We start from the raw sequence: 18221 nt of genomic DNA, 5'->3' as shown, positions 1-18221 counted from the left end.
TTAATGAAGTTATTCCCCTCTGAATAATGAAATAGCAGTGCAGTGCTCTTCAGACTGTGAAGATGAGACATAAAACTGACAGTTGTAAAGTTGGATTGTTGAACTGATACCCCTAACCTGTGATGATAAGTGGAGTGTGTGTGTGTGTGTGTGTGTGTGTGTGTGTGTGTGTGTGTGTGTGTGTGTGTGTGTGTGTGTGTGTGTGTGTGTGTGTGTGTGTGTGTGTGTGTGTGTGTGTGTGTGTGTGTGGCCAAAAGCGATTAACGCTGTAAAATCTGCACTCACCCGTGCTGCTGTTGCATGTTTTCAAGGTTTGCTCCTCACCTTCAGAGTCCATCTGGAAGCAAATCAGAAAAACCTCTAAATAAATTACAAAAATACAGATTTGAATAAATGAAAAAACCTCATTCTGTGCATTTATGTAAAGTACAAAAAGATGTTTACACTGTAGGAAATGAAATGTTGAATTTACATAAATACAGAGGAATATTGCCATCAGTGGGGTGTATGGATGAGTAGTATCTTGTAATAACACGTAAGTTTTTTCATTATACTGAGTTTTAAATCTTGTTTATTAATAATAATAATAATAATGCATTGAACTTATATAGCGCTTTTCTAGACACCCAAAGACGCTTTCACAGACACTCACATTCACACACTGCCAGTGATGGTAAGCTACTTGTAGCCACAGCCGCCCTGGGGAGGTCTGACAGAGGCGAGGCTGCCATTTGGCGCCGTCGGCCCCTCTGACCACCACTAACACAGGCAAGTTGGGTGAAGTGTCTTGCCCAAGGACACAACAGCAGGATACCCCTGGCGGGAGCTGGAATCGAACCCATGATCCTCCGATCATGAGGCAACCCGCTCTACCACCTGAGCTACTGCTGCCCCCTAGCTACTGCTTAGCGTGAATCTGTCTTGTGATGACCACTTTTAACAGGAAAGCTTCTTGTTTAAACGGAATTTAGAACACGTTATAATGAGAAACTTTCTCTGCTCCAATATATTTTTTCCTCACATTGACGGTAACACGCTTTCATATTTAAAGCCCCAGTGTGTAATGTTTTTACTTGTTTGCCATCAGATTTTGTGTCACAAACTTCTCCTTTTTCATTAATATTTCTCAGTAGCGTCTATTATAAGGTCTCCTATTAGCATTAAATTTTACTTGTAGATAATCTGGTCGACCTTCTATAGTAGTGGGCTCCCTTGACATTTGGTGGCTGTTTATGAACATAAAAAGTATAGGGATGGCTCTGGTCCTCTTCATGGCAGCTTTGCTGGTTTGGGGAAATTCTACTCCTTCCTCTTAGGTTGCTTCCCTCAGTCATTGTTACTCACATATTTAAATAAATTTTAGAAAAGAATACAAGTTAAAAGAACAAATCTGGTTGCTGCAATGAAAACTGAAAGTCATTGACATATTATCTTTTTGATGCTAGTGGGCTACTTTAGATGCAATACCAACTTTGAACTGTGTGGCGCTAAAGAGTCTTTTTTTCTCACACTGGGCCTTAAACCAAGTCATATCAACTAGCTCCTCTAAACCTAGTTGCTTAAATGTAAAGAGTAATAGACATCTACGTTTAAAATAACACCAGATAACAATGAATATACAGAAACTCCATTTAATGGAACCAATTGGCTAAATATGGAACTATTTAATAAAAAGCTACATTTAAAATAAATAGTACCTCCACGGGCATTTAGAAGCGTGCAGAAGGAAGGTACATTATTTCCTTTAAAAGCTATATTCTAATAAAAAAAATCAAATATTTATTTTGGTAGGCATGGCATTTACATCTACCAGCCAATAGAGGGCACCATTGCAGGTTACCAAACAGTCCGCTTGGTACAGCGAGACTAGCACTGTGGAAAGTGGTGAACTCTGCAAGTCAAGCAGCTGCTTCAGAGCCAAGAAGATGCCATTATCCTTCTCAGGACAGAAGTGACCATAAAAGATCTAAAACCAGAAAGAGTTTAGGTGAAGCCTACAAGAGATGGACCCAAATAAAACAGTTCACGTATCAGCAGCAAACCTGGTATCCCAACGGCTGGAAACAATTATGCCGGAACTGGAAACCTGCTTTGCCCGAGGAAACGAGAACGTGCTAAACACCAGTCAACGTTTCTAGGTCCAAACATCTTTTGCTGTCCGTGACTTCAAATGGTGTTTTTCTTTTTGGGACTCTGGTAGTTTGTCCTAAAGTTGAAGTGGTAGCAGCCGGCTGTTTCTCCATCTCTGTTATTATTGAGCAGAGAACCTCTTAAACCAGTGGTGTTCTGTTGCAACATACATGAATATGTAATGAGTGGAGAACCCAGGGATGTGCGATAGTGTGTAGGTTTGGAGAGGCCGGCGACCAGGTGGTCTAATGGTTGCTTATGGTCAAAAAATGGGTTATTTGGTGAAGGTTTTTAGACAAATGCAAGAGAACCATTTTATTTCCTCCATAAGTTGATTGTTGTTAAGAGGCATAAACATTTTTTAAGCCAATATGTTTTCCAAATTTGCTAAAACAGTAAATTCAACACTTCATTTCTTACAGTGTAGATTTCTTGTTTTTGGACTCGAGCCATCGATCCGTTCAGTCTTAAAGTCTTTATTTGTGCCTGACATCACAAAGAGCTTCTAAAACACCAGTATGATTCAAACACGCAAAGAATAGAGTCAAAATAAAAAAAAAAAAAAAAAACATTTCAAAGGTGTGTGAAAACATAACGGCACCAAATAACGATGCCATTTAAGTAGATGGTAACTCATAGTGTGTGTTTAGACAAAAATAGTTGCTAAAATCCATCCACTCTGGCTGTCTGTTGCTTGTGGATCCCAAATAAAACCTATTAAACATAATTATTCTAGGACGGTGGCTGTGTATAGTGGTCACAGGCCAGTGAAATCTGTGAGTCATAGGATATGCTGTTACTTTTCCCTGGTAATGGGAAACATGACTCCTCTCTCTCGTTTGCTGTTGTGATTGAAGGCACTGACCTGTCATACATTTATAATAGGGGAGCAGGTGTGGCAGTGATGGACCTTAATTTCCTTTAATAAACCTTTTATGTGCCACACTCTTAATGCCACGCCGGGCCCTCAGAGGTCCTGCTCATAATAGGTTCATTACTTTTGATTACTACTGCCTATTGAGACAAACAACTCCAAAACACTATAGATTACGTTTTGTAGAAATGAATGTACCTCATTAGTTTATAACACTTTCCCAAACAGACACGCTTCAACATTTTGTGTATATTTGTTGCTCCGAATGCAAAATGTTGTCCAAAAACATCAAGCAGACTGGAATTAGAACGCAGACATTATTCAGAGTTCAGCGGATCTTATTATGTATGGAAATATCACCACCAGCTTTGTGTTTGTTCTGTGCTCATGTGACATTTTAGTTTTTTTCAGTGTAAGCATAGAAATAGTATTTCAGGAAAGGTGTTTATAATATGTTAACATCTTCACTGGTTAATCGGGAAATGAACTACTATTTATCAGAGAATAATAAAAGTAAATAATGATTTCAATTTTTATTTCTACCAAAGGCAACACATTGTTTTCATTTTCACACACAAATATGAGAGTTTTACATAAATAACCAAAACAAAGCCAACAAAATAAATAAGAGAATGAAAGAAACCTTCCTGGAAGCAACTCATACAACACGGAGTGGTCTCATGAAACATTCAGGAAGGCCTCGGTAAATATTTGTGGTGTTTTAACGCAAAAATGTCCCAATGCGGCATCTACAAGGGCAAGTGTTTATTGCCAATTGTTTACAAAAGCAGTGCAAATAGCATAAAACACAGTCAGTGTCAGAAGAGGAGCTCGACCATGTCTTGATTTTTGGTTTATTAAAACCATCCATTTATTTATATATTTGGATCTTTACCATAAACAAGTAGCTACACACGCACACACACACACACACACACACACACACACACACACACACACTATTTAAGAAATAGTCTTGATTTCGTCATTTTGTGTGTGTGCTCTGTATTACGGTAACAAACTACATGAAGTCCATTGTGTGTATGTGTGTGTGTGTGTGTGTGTGTGTGTGTGTGTGTGTGTGTGTATTTCCTACATTATACACAAAAATATGTATTTCCTTCTAAAACTTGCCTCCTTGGCTTATTTTAACTAATAAATGTTGTGTACCTTTTTAGTTAGTAACAAAAATTCAGGACGCTAAGAACAATAATGATAATTTAATTTAACAAACACACTTTTTTAGTAGTAAGTTTGACAAGGAATGCAGTTCTTCCCATGTTTACTTGTAAAAGAGCCACAAAAGCCTGTTTTGTGTCTGTATGCATAATTTAAACAAAGGCATAGATCATAAAACTTAGAGGCTTGTCGTCAAACTTTGTCGAATACCTTTTATTTTTCCCATTTTTGTTAGAAACAACACACCAGGAGGCTTTGTCAGCTCACAGAACATAGAATCAGCTTTAAAAAGTTTATTATCTGCCCTTTATCGACTCTTCGAGAAGCTCTGATCCTCATCCGAACTGTTGCATAAACATTTAGTTGAATTTTCTTTACAACCAAACTTCCTTTTTGTCATTTTAAACGTGTTTTTGTAAAACATTATTTACCTTTGAGTGAAGTTCTCTGTAGGATAAGACGCCAGATCCAGTCAGTTCACCCTGGCTGTTGCTTTCACACTTGCTCTCTCTCAGGAAGGGATCGTATAATTCATCATCTGCGACAGAAAAATAAAAACACCTTTAACTTTTTGCAAACATGAGCTTTTTTCATATTAGAGATCAAGCACAAGCATTGAAACCACGTTTTCTAAAGTTACGAGCGCGTGACACGGAGCAAGGCGGAGGCAGCACATTAATAAATGACATAGAGGGAGGATGCAAATTGATTGCTTGACAGAGATCACATTGCTTGCTTCTAATTAATACAAAATATCCAAGAGGGAAAACAAGGATGAACACAATGAGTACATTAAGCCTCTTCACTTCACAGATCTTATTATGGAATTATTTATTTCTGTTAGCCTTTTTAAAAAAAAGGACAGAAAAAGCGCACATCTTCTTAATTATAGCTTGCAGTGTTTCCCCAGAAAAACTAAATTGGGGGGGAAAAAAAGGCAAAAGGGGGAGTGGGTTAGCTGGAGGGGTTATTCACTCAGTCTCATTTGCATATGAAAAAAGACTTAGCCTACCACTATTCTGGCTGGTTTGTCATCTGCTGAATCATATTTATACCCTTTAACACACACTCATACACACACTCTCCAATATAAATAATGCCTCTCAGAGGAGTGTTTCCCCACGAATGGGGCAGATTTCTCAGGGGGGAGAGGAAGCAGGCTGATGCCGAGGGGTCTGCGAGATTTTCTATGTGTTAATCTGGCTGCTAACTGTCCTTGAGCCCAGCCCATTCCCCCCTAACCCCATCTGCTAGCATTCCCACCACAGAGCAGGGAGAATGGGCTGCAACTGGGGACAGGAGAGAGGAGAGAGGAGAGAGGAGAGAGAGAGAGAGAGAGAGAGAGAGAGAGAGAGAGAGAGAGAGAGAGAGAGAGAGAGAGAGAGAGAGAGAGAGAGAGAGAGAGAGAGAGAGAGAGAGAGAGAGAGAGAGAGAGAGAGAGAGAGAGAGAGAGAGAGAGAGAGAGAGAGAGAGAGACCTTCCCAGTCACACAGTCATGAATAACCATTGCCTCGCACCATTATCAGAAATCCTGCATGGGTCCGAGCTGAGATTGTAGAGCAAATGTGTGCAAAATAAATAAATAACACCTGACGAGATGCTGACATTACTGAAACTGCACTGTTTTGTTGTGAGTGATGCTGTTGTTATTATTTTCATATAATGCCTTATTGATACTCTGCAGCTGCTGTGGATATTCATCACTGACCTTGAGTCTTTGTGTCCCCCATGTTCCCAGCTTATCCATCCACTTGGGACGCTCTCATGTAATTAACACAAACATTATTGTGACGGAGTAAAAAAGAAAAAAAAACTCTGAGCTGATACCTCATCTTGAAACCAATAAAGCACACCAGGAGTAGCAAAGTAAGATTCTGGAGAGCATAAAATTAATCACATTATTTACATTTCCTTTAGATAGGAGGTGCGCGCGATATGATGGAGGCAAATGAGATTACAGCAAAATAAGATTTCAAAATGTCAGAGCTGCACTCCTGACCAACCAACTGTTATGATTAGATTACTATTTTAATATAATTACTGTCTAAGGCTGTGTGTGGAAACAATGCATACATAAAACCAGGAGCCATGTATTAACTGATTCCCATCCTTTTCTCCACGAGTCTTTTTCTCTTAACCTTTCTTCAACAGTATCATTTTGAATTATAGAGAACGGATGGGTGCTCTGCACAAGGTCACTGTCTGGTGTGTACTCCCCCTCCTCCCCCTCCTCCTCCTCGCTCCTTGTTTTTGTTTCCTCTTCCAGAGGCACACGAGCGAAGGGTTAAAACTGGAATGGATTTAATTATGGAATGAATGGAATTATAATGCGCCTGCAGCAAGTTTTCCTCCTTATTTATTAAAGCAGCTGATGGGCCAGGTTTGATGAGCCACTTCTGGCATAATTGAGTCATCACACAAAGAGGGTTCCTCGTATTCAGAGTGGTTTTATCAGCAGCAAACAGACCTGATTACTGGCAATTACACTCTGATCTAGGGGAAGGAGGGAAAAAAGGGTAAATGTGCGGGGTAACTTTTTGTGTTTATAGTTTACCCCGGGAATAATTTTCACATTAATTTTACATGCTAAGTGTTTTTCTGTTTACATACAATAAAGAGAAAACGGCAGGAGAGAGGACCTTTTTACTTTCATATTTCCTTGTAATGAAAGTCTTCTGGGGTGTGTTTAACTGGTCACCGTTTGTATTAACGCCAGAGGAGGTCTGCAGGCAAGCATACGGCCCGTTTAGCTACAGCTAAAAGGTGAGCTGCGAGGAATATACACCTAATTCCATTTTTTGTTCTTTTTAAAACACAGGAAAGGTTTTTCTGTTTGCCGACTGCAAAACACCCTCAGAGCTGACGCCGACGGTGGCGTCACTTCCGACTCCGTTTATCCGCGGGCAGCAGAGGACGTTGTTCTTTGCTTAGGTTGTTCTTTTCTTTCTGTAGTTGTTTGTTGTTTTCCTTTGTTTATTGCCCATGCCGGGTATCCGCAGGTCTTTAAAGCGGGTTGTATGTGTTTGTCCTCTTGTTTACGGTCTCTTTCTTCTGTTACCATGTTTGCTCTATGATATAATGAATAACATTAACGACATAGGCAACACAAAGTTACATATGAGTCAGAAACAGAAGGCAGTATAGCATGTATGAACATGAAAATCACCAGGCAGACCGACGGGACCCTAAACATAAACACATATAGGAAACCAACACACACAGACCAGTATTTATTATGGACATCAGAACACCCCACCATACACAAAATGTCAGTAATCAGAACATTATATCACCGAGCAAACATGGTAACAGAAGAAAGAGACCATAAACAAGAGGACAAACATATACAATCGCTTTAAAGGCCTGCGGATACCCGACATGGGCAATAAACAAAGGAAAACAACAAACAACAACAGAAAGGAAAGAGCAACCAAAGCAAAGAACCAGAAACTCAGAAAGACAAGAACCAAAACCAGTGATAACCCTACCATACATCAGAGGCATAACAGAAAAAATAAGAGCAACAATGAAAAAACACAACATAAACACACCAACAAAACCATACACAACAGTTAGAAGCAGACTAGTGCACCCAAAAGACAAGATACCAGCTGGACTTAAATGTGGAGTCGTTTACGAAATCCCATGCAAACTCTGCAATAAAACATACATAGGAGAAACCGGACACCAACTCAACACACGAACAATAGAACATAGAAAGGAGTGCGAGAGAGAAACAAGTCGAAAACACACAAGAGCAGCAAAACAAGAAGCAGAAAGTACAATAAATAAGTCAGCCGTAACAGATCACTGCACAAGAGAAAACCATATAATGGACTGGGACAACACAAGGATCATAAACACAGAACAACAGAAATAGAAAAGATGGATAAAAGAAGCTATCGAGATAAGGAGACGTGGATGTGGGACCATGAACAGGGACGATGGAGTTTACACGTTGGACCACGCATGGGACTGCATCATCGGAGAGGGGAGAGCGGGCAGTAGAGGGCAACAACGTCCTCTGCTGCCCGCGGATAAACGTAGAAGGAAGTGACGCCACCATCAGCGTCAGCTCTGAAGATGTTTGCAGCCGCAAACGAAACCGTCAGCAAGGTAAAGAGAAACCATATCTGTGTTTGAAAAAGAACCAAAAATGGAATTAGAAACTAAACACAGTAAGAACACACCAAAGAGGAATATACACCAGCTTGGAAAGTACTCGCACCTTTCCAGGGGAACACACCAGTGATTGCTTTTGCTATTTTTCATTGAGATGCAAATAGATTCATGGAAAGTAAATTACGCCTTGGTCAGACACTGAAATCAACTTCTGTTCATAGAGTGTTTAGATAAACTAGTGTGTGTGTGTGTGTGTGTGTGTGTGTGTGTGTGTGTGTGTGTGTGTGTGTGTGTGTGTGTGTGTGTGTGTGTGTGTGTGTCTGTGTGTGTTTTCTTATCTTCTTTTGTGTGAGGTGGCCAGGAAGCTGTCAGACATCCTGTGCCTAAATACCAGCTGGACAATCCAACAGAAAAAATAAATGAGATGGGAAAACAAGGTCAAGCAAGATCTAATTTTTTTGCTTATTTTCTCCTCTTGGATTTTAAAACTGTAACTGATGCATGTGAACTATATTTGACAGTTTATTATCAGTTATCTACGGAAGAGGATTAGGGACACTCTGGAAAAAAAACAGAGTTTTCACTTTAATCTGAGAAACTTTTTTTTCTCAGAAGTTTGACTTTTGTGATCAGAATTCTGACTTCTGAGATTAAAGTCAGAATTTTTAGAATAAAGTTAGAGTCCTGAAATTAAAATTCTGATTTCTGAGATTAATCTCAGAATATGAATTAGGAGAAAAATGTTGGACTTCTGAAAAAAAAATCTTAATTTTGACATTAAAGTCTAATAAATAAATCAGAATTCTGAGATAAAATCTGACTTTTTTTCTCAGATTTATGACTCCTAGGATTAAAGTGAAAATTCTGAGGAATAAGTCAGCCTTCTGAAAAATGTCATAATTCTGAGAAAAATTCTGAATTTGGAGATTAAATTCAGAATTTAAAAAGAATTCTGAGGAAAAAGTCAGATTTCTGGGATTAAAGTCACAATTCATAGGTTAATGTCAGAATTATAAAAAGTCAGAATTCTGGGACGAAGTCTGATTTATGTGATTAAAGCCAGAATTTGGATATTAATGTTAGAATTCTGAAACAAAAAAAATCTGAATTCAGAGAATAAAGTCAGAAATCCAAGAACAAATGTCAGAATTCTGAGGAAAAAGTCAGATTTCTGGTTTTAAAGCCAAAATTCTGAGATTAAAACCAGAATTTTGTAGATTAAACCCAAAGTTTGGAGATTAAAGTCAAAATTCTGAAACAAATCAGAATTCTGAGATTAAAGCCAGAAATCCAAGAAAAAAAGGTCAAAATTATGATTTTTATCTTGAAATGCTGTCTTTTGAGAATAAACTCAGAATTCTGAGATTAAAATCCAAATGAATTTTTTTGTTGATGGCCTAATCCTCTACTGCATTTAACCCCCCCCCCCCCCCCCCCCCCACACACACACACACACACACACACACACAATTTGTTGCTGTTTTTTAAAGTGGAGTTCATGTAGTAAAAGGTTTAGAGTGAGCTTCTGATGGAGCTCAGTCATTTTATATCCATATGCATCTTTAAACAAGGGCACAAAAAATCTGCATCTAAAGAAAATGAAGATTCTTCCAACAATTTCTGAGCATTCCTATGTGTAAACGAGTTTTGTGGGTTTGTGCAGACGCAGGCAAAATCTTGAAGTCAACTGCGATTTCATACATAACAGCCTCACAGCTACCCTGACGGCCAAGCAAAGTGTTTGTGCCTTTTGCCAAAGTGTACTTTTATAGAGAAGCGGATTGGCATCTTATCACTTCTCCAAGACAGAGATACTTCGATAAAGGAACACGGCTCTCAGAATTCTTAACAGACAATTAGGAGCCTGGCTGGCCACTGTCGCTTCAATGATTTGTTATGATGGCAAAACTACAGGGGAAACTTGTTATTGGACGCAGTTAGCAAGAGTCCCATGAAAGAGTCAGATGGTGACACCTTTGCCGAGGTGATTTATGAATCTTATAATCGCTTTCCAAAGTCATCCCCAAGCCCTCCCTCTAAATTGAGTTCATCTGGAGCTGGACCACACAGAGGCACCAAGTCCAGATCGTTTCTTCTGACATCAAAGAGCCAATTTCTGTTTTTGACCACATTTCTGGTGCTTTTAGTCCCCTTAGCTCATAAAAGGAGCCTATTTTATTTGTTAATTTCAATCAATCAGGAAAACCGGAATTTTGAAGCACATAAATATTTGAATCATCTTCATTATCATTTATCAATAGCATAAAAACTAGAGCACACAAAATGTGTCCACTGGCAAGCCTCCAGCGTGCTAGAATGCTCTTATCTTAGCCTGAATTTTTGAATTCTGTCATGAACTGGGGTTTGTCAAACCTGTCTAATTTGGGGACAGGTGTTAGTGGGGGGGTGGGGGGGTAGAGAACTTCCAGCCCTGGTGCAACAACGAGCAGAGTAATCCTGCTCTTTGTTCCTGCCCGAGGAGCCCCTTTCATCGAGGAGGTTGCATGAAAGCTACCAGGTGGTCTGCAATTCTGCAAGCTAATCCCTCCCCGTCACAAAAGGCAGGTCTCCGGAGCTGGGGGTGGGGGCTCTCCGGGGGCCAAAGGGAAAAGTTTAGCAGAGACAACACGTCTGAAAGGAGTCAGGGGCTGGAGCAGTGATTCCTAATCAGATTGCGCTGAAGTGAACAGCTCGCATGGCAGCTGTAGTTTTCCCAGGGTTAATTACCTTTCACTGCTCTCTCTAAATGAGTCAGCTGTTCCTGTCATTAAACAACTCCACTCTATCTCTGCTCCTCTGTCCTCCTCGCACATGAGCACGAAGCCATGCACGCTCTCTCTCACACACACACACACACACACACACACACACACACACACACACACACACACCAATGAAGAGATGCACCTCGCGCCTCTTTATCTGGAACATGCTGGGGATGATCAAAGACTTTTATAACATCAATTATTTTACCTTCGGTGAACACTGGGGATCAAGGCTGCTGTGTTTTCATGCATATGGGAGGTAAATACATCTCCATTACACGGATGCAGAATAGATCTGTCAAGGTCTCCCTTCTTGTTGCGGTAATTGAGAACATATAGGAAGCCAACACGCTCACATATGTGCACACGCAAACAGGAGCATACGTGCAGCAGATCCACGGAGAGTCCGGCTCTGATATCGTCGTTCTGTCATCAACTCTGAGCAGTCTGTCTGCTCACTGAGCTCCGTGGCTCAGGATGTTTAGAGGGGGAGTTTAAAGTGATTTTTGCCACTGTATGGTAAAAAATCCCTTGGCCACCTGGATTACAAACTCTAGTCCTTTAACTCATGCCAGTATAAATCCGTGTTAACTCGGATTTACCTCTGGCATACGAATTCTCAATCTGCGTAAGCTTTGTTTGGAATGAGGCGAACATCAGTGTTTCATGCAGTGAGGACGCCCAGTGTTATTTTTTTTAATTAGTGTGATTATTTCTGTAAAATCAGACACACTAAGATAGACTGTAGGGAGTGAATCCATCATCGGAACAACTCGAGAAGCCTGAAGCAGTACTCTTTTTACAGTCAAGAGGTGGGACCAGTGCAACCATTCACATTCAGGTGGAAGAGTGCAACACTGCACTGTGTAGTCCACGTTACCATGGCAACCGGTGTAAACGCAAAAGTGCATGCTGTGGTCAAGAGTTTTAAAAAGAGTTCTTATGTCACCAATATCATCATTATTTATTTTCCTGTTTGTCTGACAAACGTTATTTGTTCAAACACAAGATCTGGTCAGCTCCCAAAGCGATCACGATAAAATAAAAATATGGCATAAGCAGCCTGGAGGATCTAAATTAAGTATTATCCATTCTCACACACACACACACACACACACACACACACACACACACACACACACACACACACACTTCTGGGATGTCAGAGTTAAGCCAGACTATTTTGTACTTAAAAGGTTAGCAGGGCTGTTGTGTGAGTTTGATCCATGCTTGCCAAATCAGCAGATGGTCCATGAATATGATTATGTGCATCAATAAAAGAAGTAATCTTTGACAAAATGTAAATTTGACTTAAGTCCAGGCTTTAATACACACCACAGACTTTAACCCACTTTCCAGCTTGACACTAACATGATAGGCTAATGCACTCTACATTTCTACAACAATCACTGCTGAAGCTTTTGTGCTTTTCCTTTGAAGATCAATAAAAAGTGAAACATATTTTCTATATTTGGGCCATCACGGAGAAGCAGCAAATGTGTTTTTGACTTTTAGTAAGTAAGCAGAAACAAACTTAAGCGTCTGCTCTTTTATTTTAAACGTAAACATTTTAGGAGTTTTTGATTCAACCCCTGCATGAAACTTTATCTAGAACATCTCAGACCACATCCTTCACATTAGCCAGTGTTGTTTTTACAGACGAGGCACATCAGTTGGGATTCAAACACACATAAAGTTAGAAGACAGAAGAAAGTTTCAAAAGCATTTGGGAAGTTAAGAGGCTGGATAATCTGAAGAAAGCATCAGCGTTATTGACCCGGTGGTTATCTGAGCCTGAGGCTTACACAGCAGCACAGCACATCCCCACACAGACAAACACAATCACTTGTCTCCTGCATCTAAACGCTCTCGTGTCAACATGTCCGACAGGGCTGAATCACAAGCTCGACTTACCAACGTGCCCCTTTTTAGCCTTTGTTTTGCATCTTTCAGGGACATCAGGGAGGAGATGGAGCAGAAGGATGTCGAGGTGGGGTACAGGGTAGTCCACAGCCTCGCTGCTGCGAGTGAGTGAGTGTGTGTGAGTGTGTGTGTAAGTGTGCAGGGACACAGTGATATTCCCCCGAAATGCAGAGCTTTTTTCTGTCTTTCTTTTTTTTTTCTCCGTAGCCTTTGTGTCATTCACTTAACAACCAATCTCATTAGCTGCTGAGCTACAATGGGCTGAATTATTTTCTGTGTAAATACACCACATGGTGATCCTCAAGGTAAAATCTCTGAAGGTCTTTTTGATGACATAAAAGATAAAATCAACTCAGGAGAAAAAAATCAGAGTACAGAGATAAAAATAAAAACAAAAAGGTGATTTTATCCTCATTCCTACCATAAAGCAAGTGTTATTTGATATTTAGACTTTAAGAAAACAAATTAGGCTTTAAAAACAATTTTTAAAAAAAGTCTGAAAATATCATAAAAACATTTTATTTATTATATTTTATTCAATAATAATCTAATTGTTGCAATGCTGAGGCAATTCTGCAAAAAAAATAAACCGCCATTATTATACAAATATGAAGTCATGACAGCTGTCTATAAGCGTAAGGGAACATGTCTATTGGCCAACTTGACCCTTGTTAGAAAACAAAACAAATACAAAAAGAGAATGCTGCAGCCTGGGACTGCCGAGCCGGGTCACTGGAGATTTTCCAGACAAACGCCGCTCAGGGGAGGGGAGGGGAGGAAGAATAAAAAGGACAGGCTCAGAATCTCATTTTAACAGACCGCACACAATCTGGGCTCCCACAGAACTATCTCTGCCTGACCGCTTTCTATTTATCCCTTATCAGTGTTTACCAACCGCTAGTTTTCTTTCATTCACACTGTGAGGCAGTTCTCTTACTATCAGTCAACAGCTGACACCGTGGAACAGCCTCAAAGGCAAGAGGAAGGGATCAAAACTAAACCAAAGCTGTTTAAACAATACAACAGAGGAAATAAATTCATAAATCCTAATTCTTCCCAACCCACAAGGGTATAAGCAGATCCTTTATAGTTAGGCCAACAAACAAAACCACAGCCAATGAGGTACAACATATTCAAGGTAAATTTGGAAATATTTGGAATGGGAAAAAAATCCTGTGTAACATTAATTGGAAAGCTTTTTAACGCCTTGCCCTATCAAGAAATTAAATGTGTTCGCTTAAAAGGATTTTATTTCCCCCGTCCTTTATGATCTTTTCAGGAAAATCCCATCTGATTAATTATTGGTAACATTTTTAGATCATGTTAGAAAAATGTAAATGACATTAAACACGACTCAAACGCTTTAATAAGATTTTCTAATTATTATTAAATGCCAAAAATGTGCGAGTCTGGGTGGAATAAGTCCACTTGTGTAGAACAAAGCAGAAAATGTTTAAATTTTAGGTCATTTATGTCCATTTCAGAACACAAAATTGTCTTTCATTTTTTAATTTTTATCATCTTTGGCTTTATTTTAATGTCCGCGTCTCTCTAGAATTGTTCCAAGTGATATATGGCACCTGGAATAAATTCCCAGCATCCCAGAAATTTGGTCTAATTTAAAAACTAATCACAAACTAAACCTGGAACATTAAAGTTATGTAGATTAAAAAAAAGATTGCAAACATTACATTTGTTTTTCCTGTGGGAAACACAAACAGGTCTGTTTTTCTGTACAGCTTTTGAAAAGTTAAGTAATTAATTACATTTATCCTAGCGCCAGCTGCTCAACAGCAGATGGATCATTTCTGAGACCTTGTTGAATTAAATCCACATAATTCATTTTTCAGGATTAACTAAGTGAAGTTTGAGCAGAGGCGAAAACAGGTAACACCGTATTTCATAAACATGTCGAGCGAACACGATTGACGAGTTTCATGACATGTAAATAATAAAATCAATTTATTTCAATTCAATTCAAATTCAAAAATACTTTATTAATCCCAGAGGGAAATTAGAATTTAAACTTTAAAGTGATTTTCATTTTTGAAATAACTTATTTGAAGCACACAAGAGAGATTTAAATCTCCAGCATAGATGATGCGTGTTAAAAGAGGAGTTTGTGTGGTTTTTAATGACATTTCCTGCTAAAGCTGGTACCTTGGACAGCTCCTGGGTGGCAGACATTGCTCACATTAATGTGTTGTGTAGCAACATCCCTGAGCTTTGAAGGGGAGGGTGTGGAGCAGAGAGGAATAATGCCTCTGACTTATCTCTGCTTTACCGCACAGACCTGCCACAGCCACTCTGCTTTTATAATTAGAGCAAAGGTGCAACTTTTGTTTTAGCTGAAATTATCTCTGAGGCGCAACACGGTGCTGAAACGTCATTTATGGCTGAAGGAAATAAGTTTAGAGATTTAAAAAATGTGAAAATCATCTATTTTATGGTAGTTTTCTAAACATGAAAAGTGATTTTGTCCTTAATAAATATAATTCTACAACTTATATGAAATAAAAAAAATAATACTATCATGATGGGATTGTGAGTTCATCCAATAAGTTGAATTCTTAAAAAAATAAATTAAAAGACACCTTTCCCCCACGAGGGTCAACTTAAAGTAGGTTCTGAGCCATGTGTGTGCTCCGTGTTAGTAAATGATGAACTTTTCTAACTTGCCATCCAGCCTCCTGAATCAATAGTTGCTCTGGAGACTGTTGAGTGCTGCGACCCCTTGCATCTTGTTCAAAGCTAAGTCTTGCCCACGTCTGACACAAAAGTTCACTTTTAGACTATAAACATTCAGCATTAGCATAAAGTTTCTAAACTTTCCAACAGTTAATATGCAAATAATTGCAGAAAACCAGGACAAAAAGGGTTCACCTTTTGCCCCAGCTGCATTTGCACGAATCGAGAACATGCCTTCCAACTGTAACACGAGGATTGAGCTGTCATTTTGCTCTGCTGTCAGACTGCATTCAGAATTAGCATAGAGTTTTCAAACTTGTGCGTTAACCGAGAGCCCCGCCGAACAGGAAGCAATAAAATACTCGACTGACTTGCTGAAACATGTTATTGGAACACGGAGTCAATGTTTAAGTGCATTAGGCTCAGTGGACTTGTATGTACAGCTGTCACTGTCAAAGCCACAGGCAACCTGACAACGCTTTGTCTCTGCACACAATACAAACATGTGTTCTTCTAAGACAAGCTTACACGCCACACAAACGCAGCGGATCTAATCTAGGGAGACAGTATCTCATAATATCTGGATGATCAAAAATAGGTCATGCCTCTCAAAAAGCAGTTCGAGCCATTTAATCTCCTCTCAAACTGTCTGAAACCTGAACAGAAGCCTTACTCTTGCTTTCCAGCAAAGATGCTGCTTTGTATGGAGACGTGTGATGCTCATAATCCATGTAACGTTTCCTAAAGTTGCTAGTCAGGTAAAATGAATAAAATCTCAATCGCAGTAAGTTTGGAACAGTTTCTAACACGTGCCATCGACTTACTAATGCGGCGTCCACGAGCGCGGGCTAAACAGGCTTGCTCACACACACTGTATCAGTGATAATAAATGCTGACCAAACTGACAGGATATTAAGTAAAAAAGAACTTGACACCAACCTATTGCTGTGATCCAAAAAGTTTGATTTCCTCCCAGTCTCTTGATAGCTGAGCTGGTGCTGCGGCTTTGAAAGGTAGTCCCCAGGAATATGACATACTGTGCCTTTGACAGCCTCGAGATAAGCACCTGCGTTCGGGTCCCTTTTTACGTCACACCTCCCCATTCACAGCCCTTCAACATGATGCACATTTGCACATCAACAGCCACCAACCCCCCTCCTCACTCTATACTCCCACATCCGCAAAACACACACACACTCACACAAATAGGCACACACAAGAAGGAGGCAGATGCGTGCACCAGCCTGCACTTGCGCGCGCGCAGACACCACAGATTTAGGCGCTCCCATCAGAGGATGAAACCTACACACAGGTGATTTTTTTCAACTCTATCAGCCTCATTTGTTTAGATCCTTATTGTGTGTTTGGATGAAATAAACTTTCACTTGCTTTGTCATAAGAGCGGGGCATATGCCCTCCCGAGCTCCTCACACATCACTCATCATGCAAATGAGAGGGAATGTCACTCTTCAGCAGCAGATGGCCAGGGATGATAACAATGGCTCAACAGACCAGTTTCAATGTCTGTGACTTCATCGCTACGACAACAACAAAAATAGATATGAAAAGTCGGTTATTAATGTTTGTTTCTGGCGGTTTTACTCATTTTAAATGAGTTTAAATCTATGAAAAAAACTTTGTCTGAGATGTTTTGCCCCAAGAAGATAAGTGAGTAAAACACAGATACATGATAAGGATTTTTAGTGACTACACAAAGCTCCTGCCTCACAGTTATACACAAGTAATTAGGTGTAATTCCTCCCTGTAGGCCATGTTGACCCCCCCTTGGGTTAGCTGATGCATTCGACAGGCCCGGATAGAGAACGGCGAGGTATGAAAGGAAGAAAAGGGAACCCGGCGAAATCACAAATGCTGCTTTTCAAACACCTCCCCAGCCAAAGTGATGTCATCCTGCGTCCTGCTGACTCCTGTTCATACAAGCTCCCATAGCAGCGAGTAAACAGTGGAAGCGTTTAGCAAACAGGGCCAGATTACAATGACAAAGGCAACCACACTTCTGGGTGGAGCCTGGGGCGGGAGTGGGGGGTTGAAAGAGGGGTTGGTGTGGCTCGGGATTTTAAATAAGTGATACCCATAAGAGCGTCCCCCTCCTCCTCCTCAAGATCCTAGCCCTTCCCCAGCTGATGGTAAAAGGGGGCCACCCAAACTCCCCCCTCACCCCCACCTCGCCCCCGGGGACTGACGTGAGAACACAATATGTAATAATAATGAATTTTTAGCTCCTTTTTCTGTGATTTGTGCGTTTGGTGACGCAAGGCCGAGGATGCAACTTGAGGACGGTGAATATCATTACTTAAGGTTTGGCAGTTGATCATCACCTTGTTTAATGCCTCATTTGAAAGTCTAATTTCTAACTGTCTTCAAGAGCCAATTCACGCTACACTGTGAAAGAGACGTACAAAGAAGGCAGACGTGCTCCGGTTTTACCCCCTTTTCCACCACCCGTGTCTGGTAATTGTACAGACACATGAAAGTCAGGACTAATCTATCAAAGAATCTCATCAAATATCATGTTTTTT

At 40.1% G+C, this 18221-nt stretch overlaps 1 protein-coding gene across 5 annotated transcripts in view; it reads right to left on the bottom strand.

Moving 5' to 3' along the window:
• st18 (ST18 C2H2C-type zinc finger transcription factor) overlaps window positions 1-18221 on the bottom strand; it is a 50680-nt gene that overhangs the window by 21046 nt on the left and 11413 nt on the right. For 3 of the 5 annotated variants that reach the window (XM_015956724.3, XM_015956726.3, XM_015956725.3), the window contains exons 3-4: window positions 4615-4721; window positions 286-337 (exon numbers count right to left, since the gene is read on the bottom strand). In XM_015956724.3, the coding sequence (XP_015812210.3) occupies window positions 286-337; window positions 4615-4721 (159 nt within the window). Of the gene's footprint in view, window positions 1-285; window positions 338-4614; window positions 4722-12984; window positions 13150-16620; window positions 16930-18221 lie in introns of those variants that run through there. The other 2 variants (XM_015956727.3, XM_054741018.2) reach the window with 2 other exon arrangements.

Source organism: Nothobranchius furzeri, chromosome 11 (assembly GCF_043380555.1).
Source record: "Nothobranchius furzeri strain GRZ-AD chromosome 11, NfurGRZ-RIMD1, whole genome shotgun sequence".
Lineage (NCBI taxonomy): Eukaryota > Metazoa > Chordata > Actinopteri > Cyprinodontiformes > Nothobranchiidae > Nothobranchius > Nothobranchius furzeri.
The sequence above is the reverse complement of the archived record's forward strand: the minus strand, read 5'-3'. Positions and strand labels throughout refer to the sequence as shown.